Raw genomic sequence first — 4,992 nt, forward strand, 5'->3', positions numbered from 1 at the left:
TATCCGAAGCTCTGCTGGTGTATCCGGACATCACGTGATTAAATGCAGAATGCCAGCCTAGCAGATTTAATTGTGTTGTATGGCCATTGTCTTCTCCCAGTCGTAAATGACAATAATTTGGCAAGTTGTATCTAAACGGAAAACTTAATTAAACTTTTAAAATTAATTATCTAATTATATGTGTTATGTGGGTTTGTTTTCGTTAATCAATTTTCAACTTACACATGCTTTGTCAATAAAACTATTTTATGTTATTATAATATTCTATAGTCGGGAAATTCTATATTTCACTTTGTATAATCAAATGAAAACCATTATGTCGAACAGAATAATCAGTCTTGGTATTTCACAAATAGAACTAGATGGAACTGCCACGACAATGTGTTAAAGTTGACCATCCAGCCTCGAGTGTTGTATGTTCGGAAGATACACCAATGATTTTTTCGAATAACCCCACGCGCCCTGCCAGACGGCGATCGTAGATACGATTATCTATTGTCACACCATTCAACAATGAACAGAGCCACGCTCCGTGCCTAACCACCCCATAATACTACCTCTGCGTTGGCTAAATCCATTCAACCTTATTACAACTTTGAGTGTTACTAAACCAGCCATTGAAAACATTAAAAATTTGTTTACAATTTTGGCACATAATGAAATTTTATTATCTTAGCTATTGTCACCCTCACCGAATTTTCACATTTGTAAATATGTACGTACTGTGATTTCTCTGCGAGGCTGTACTAATCATGGACCTTAAATATCGTATTACAAACTAACTCTGATATATCCTACATGTTTGATTGGCAGGTTGTATAGTAGTTTTGTATTACGTACGATTAGTATATTATAAATGATATCAGGTGTGCGCAAGATACAACATTGCCTTCGTTACTGTTGCTATCATGGCGATCTGAGGACTGGGATTGTTAGGAACTGGAGTTGATATTGTGTCGATGGCCGTAATGTCGGAAAGACGATTTTTCAACGAGTGTCGGCCAAGAAGTTGAGTACTGGATATTGACATTATTGAGACGATGTAACAAGGTGTTTTCGCCGACAATACTTTTCAATGAGTGTCGGCCAAGGAGTTGAATACTGAATACTGATATTTCATGGAAGCTTTCACAAGATGTTTTCGCCGACTTAAAATTGATATCAGAAACTAGAAAACAGCAACTATGGAGTGTCAGAAACATCGCGATTCGCAGGTTGTAATGATCTGTACAACCTGTAATAATGTATTCGTCTGTCTGGAATGTGCCACAAACGAACACAAGGGCCATACATTTGGAAAGTTCGACGAGGTAGGAAAAGACATCCGTAAGAAGTGCTCGAATTTATCCAATGTTATGCGAGATTTACGTTCCGATTTGCAAACTATCATCTACGCTAAGAAAGACCAAATTAGATGTACAAAAACCGCTAGCATGAAAATAAAACAACAGAGAGACGTTATGCATAAAGCTCTGGATGACATATCTGATTATCTCATATCTATATGTGAGAAACAGAAGCTCAGAAACCTAGCCTTACTGAACGAGCACGAATCTGCTTTGTCGGAACAAATAGGACAAGTTGAAACCGAGGACGAAAAACTCAAGCGAGTTCTGACTTCCAAAAACGATCTAGATGTTATACGAGGGTCACAGAATCTTAAATCGTCCTTCACAAGACGGAAATCCCGACACATTCCCAAACCCTTGGAGTTCCACACGGGGACAATGGACGCCAGTGTACTGCAGCAGATGTTGGGTTCCCTAATAAGCGACCCAGTAGACACCTTAATTGTCCCATGGCACGATATTCCAGCGTCTTTGAGAACTCACGAAAATGATGACATGTCCACTGTTCACTCTAAGTTTCCACCAATAGAACACAATGGGGTGCACCGTGAGTCCGACAAAACTCCCAGTTCACCTATCTCGACTATTTCAACCAACAAGAAGAAAGCAATCGCTACGATTTCCACGTTCAAGCATTCAGCCAGTATGGGGATCAGTTCTGTGTTTACCGCGAATCCTGGACATGCGTGGGTGAAGTGTGCAGGTCAGAATGAGATCAGACTGGCCGATAAGTCCGGATACATCAAACGTATCCTTCGGTTCGGAACTTTGATTCGTGGACTTGCCGTTACTCCGGATATGAGACTTCTCGTCTGCTGTTTTGATGCACGTTGTATAAAAAGGCTTTCTCCCCCAAACTACAAAGCTTCTACTTCTTTCAGCACAGGTAACTTGAAACCTAACTATGTATGTTCAACACCGAAAGGAGATTTCTTGGCCACCCTTGTGGACAGGATGTACCATGATGTCTCTCACGAGAGCCAGCGGTTACTCGCGCGTTACACAGAATCCGGCAAGGAAGTCGCCCGCGCTCAATTCGACAAGTTCGGCGTCAACCTCTTCGTTTTGCCTGGTCAGGTCAGACTGACAACAAACGGCAATGTGGTGGCAGTTGTTAACGAAACAAGTGAGGAATCGGCACATCTAGTTCTTTTGGACGGAAGTTTTAAGCTGAAATTACGCTTCTTTGGCGATGGTCGTGCTATTCCCGGAGAAAAGAAACATAGTTTTCCAAGAAGACAAAAGAAATTTTACATCAATGATGTTGACTTTGATTCTTTTGATAACATCGTGTTTGCCGAGTCCCACACTAGAACCGTCCAAATCCTGGACCCTTCTTGTCAGCTTCTACAGGTCATCCTTCAGGAGATTCATATACCCTGGTCCGTCGGTCAGTATATACATTTATTTATTTATCTATCTATTTATTTGTTAATGGAATAACAGAAATTATTAACTTCTTGACCTTTTCCCTAATGCATTTTAATCAACCGAAAGTTCTGCTCAGATGCAAATAAAATGTAGGTTGAATAAGTCGTGCTTTTGCAAACCGTAAGAGTTTTAAGCCTTGTTAGGTTTTTTAGGAACAATTTAGAAGGGAGCAGCCGACAACACAGAAATTGTGGACAGCAAGTACTTAAAACAATTGTAAAAAGTCATTAGAAAACGACCAACTAAGATACATAAAGACAATTGAAGTAAGACTAATTGTTTCTAAACTGATAATTAATTACTTTCATCTTTTCAGCTGTGAGTGAGTTCGGTGATATCTGGGTCGGCCTGGATGACGGCAGAGTAAAAGTGCTCAAGTGACAAGAAATGTGAGTTGATGTTATATTTGTCTATGATTTATGCAACTTGATAAATAAATATATTAAAAGTCTGGTTGAAACATTTTACTAAGAGCAAGTATTATACTGTTTTGTCATGAATTGGATTAATAGTATGAAGTTACATTTTAACAGCCTGAGTATTTTTACATTTCTGTATTTAATTACAGATGTTACACAGCGCATGCGTACAGTATTAAACAGCGGAAGCAGTTACCCATGGATATATATAGAGTAGTATCACCTACCTCAATGTAAGACATTCGCTGCTTCAGGAAATTCAGTTTCGTTGTATGTCTGGATTACCAATGTGAAAATTGAAGTGCACATATCATGCATTATGGAATGAGATTGGACGAGAAAGCGAAATGGGATTTATTCGTTAAATACGGAGACATTCGAGAAAAAATAGAAAAGTGCTATTTATTTCACTGTACTGTATGGCATTTCTTGTGAAGAAAGCTGACAGTAGATCTCAGATTTTTCGACATGCATTTTTGATCTCTGGCATTAGTTTTTATGCAGAATCGCAATGGGTTTGGGAGCTAAAACACTAGCTATTCAATAGTCCGAAATAAAACCACAGAAAAATCTGACATGTTCATTAAAGAGACACTTTTAGGTTGTATTGGTTTGATTACGACGTTTATTCGTATCTTTATTTGACTTTTATATAGACTATTAAGTTTGATATCAGACGCAACAGATCGTCCACGAAGTTTTAAGTTATCGGTATAAAAAATATTTCCAGTATTTTATGAACACGACTGATAATTTATAACTTCATTGTACTAGTTCATTGTCCTCAGAATAACTTGCTAAAAATGTTATAATACACAGCAGTGATTAAAACGATAACTTTTGATTCATATATAAATATATATTTTAAAATTTAGCATGACTTATTTCCAAACACAATTGTACAAGCTTAAGGCTTTTCAAAAGAATATATTCATATCGGTATTTGAAATACGATCGAATAACCAGCTGGTTATCAAATTGTTTATCAACTAATCTATCCGCCATTAGTGCTCAGACAATGCATCGTGTACACTGGTTTTATCGGCAGGTATGAGGTATACAATATATGTCGTTAATATATAGTGTATGTGTATATTTATATGTCATACAGTTTGTGTAGCATATATATTAATATACCCTAATATGTAGCTGTGCTATATTATTATAACCCTTTCAGACAGAGAACAACTGTCTCTGTTTATCAATGCTTAACTAATTTTAATTATTATTTATTAGTATAGGTAGGTTAATGCACAATTGTTCTATAAAATATTATACTTAATTATAATCAATGAATATGGCAAAGTTAAATATGAGCACAGTCATGTAATTCTCGAACAGGCTGGCCAATAGGTATGCAAAATAACGTATTTCAGTTTGTGCGTCAATTTCATTGTTTTCGTAAAATATTATTTTGAGCTGTTATCCGCGAAATCCACATATTGTTATATGTATATAATGATACATCACTTTGTGCTATTAGAAAAGCACACCAGTTTAAAACAAGACTGTGTCTATTTAGAATTTAGAAGAAAAAAAGACACATTGTACATTTTTCTTGCTTGTATTACAATGTCATTATATTCATTCTTTTGTATATAGCTTGAAATGTATATATCGATCTAGCTGTTTTGGTTCACCTGCGCACTGCCTGGCTATATCGAATTATTACTGTAGAGTATTTTGTGAAAGCTATTCGAATGTAAGTTTTCGAAAACAACAGTGACGTCATTGATGTAGGTTTTGACGTTTTTATCTAATGTTTTTGTTTGTAAAATGTAAGTGTTTCATTT

The 4,992-nt window shown here is 36.6% G+C and overlaps 1 protein-coding gene across 1 annotated transcript; it reads left to right on the top strand.

Annotated features, from left to right (window-relative positions):
• Positions 1–1,184: 1,184 nt before the first annotated feature.
• Positions 1,185–3,161, top strand: LOC117337726. The gene is made up of 2 exons (XM_033898823.1): positions 1,185–2,739; positions 3,097–3,161. Exons 1-2 carry the CDS (start codon positions 1,185–1,187, stop codon positions 3,159–3,161), a joined length of 1,620 nt encoding a protein of 539 aa, XP_033754714.1.
• The last annotated feature ends 1,831 nt before the right edge of the window (positions 3,162–4,992 follow it).

Source organism: Pecten maximus, chromosome 11, assembly GCF_902652985.1.
Source record: "Pecten maximus chromosome 11, xPecMax1.1, whole genome shotgun sequence".
Taxonomy (NCBI): domain Eukaryota; kingdom Metazoa; phylum Mollusca; class Bivalvia; order Pectinida; family Pectinidae; genus Pecten; species Pecten maximus.

Coding starts and splice junctions, on each gene's coding strand:
- LOC117337726 (XM_033898823.1), top strand. CDS start 1,185: ATGGAGTGTCAGAAACATCGCGATTCGCAGGTTGTAATGATCTGTACA. Junction 2,740..3,096: donor TCATATACCCTGGTCCGTCG/GTCAGTATATAC, acceptor TCATCTTTTCAG/CTGTGAGTGAGTTCGGTGAT.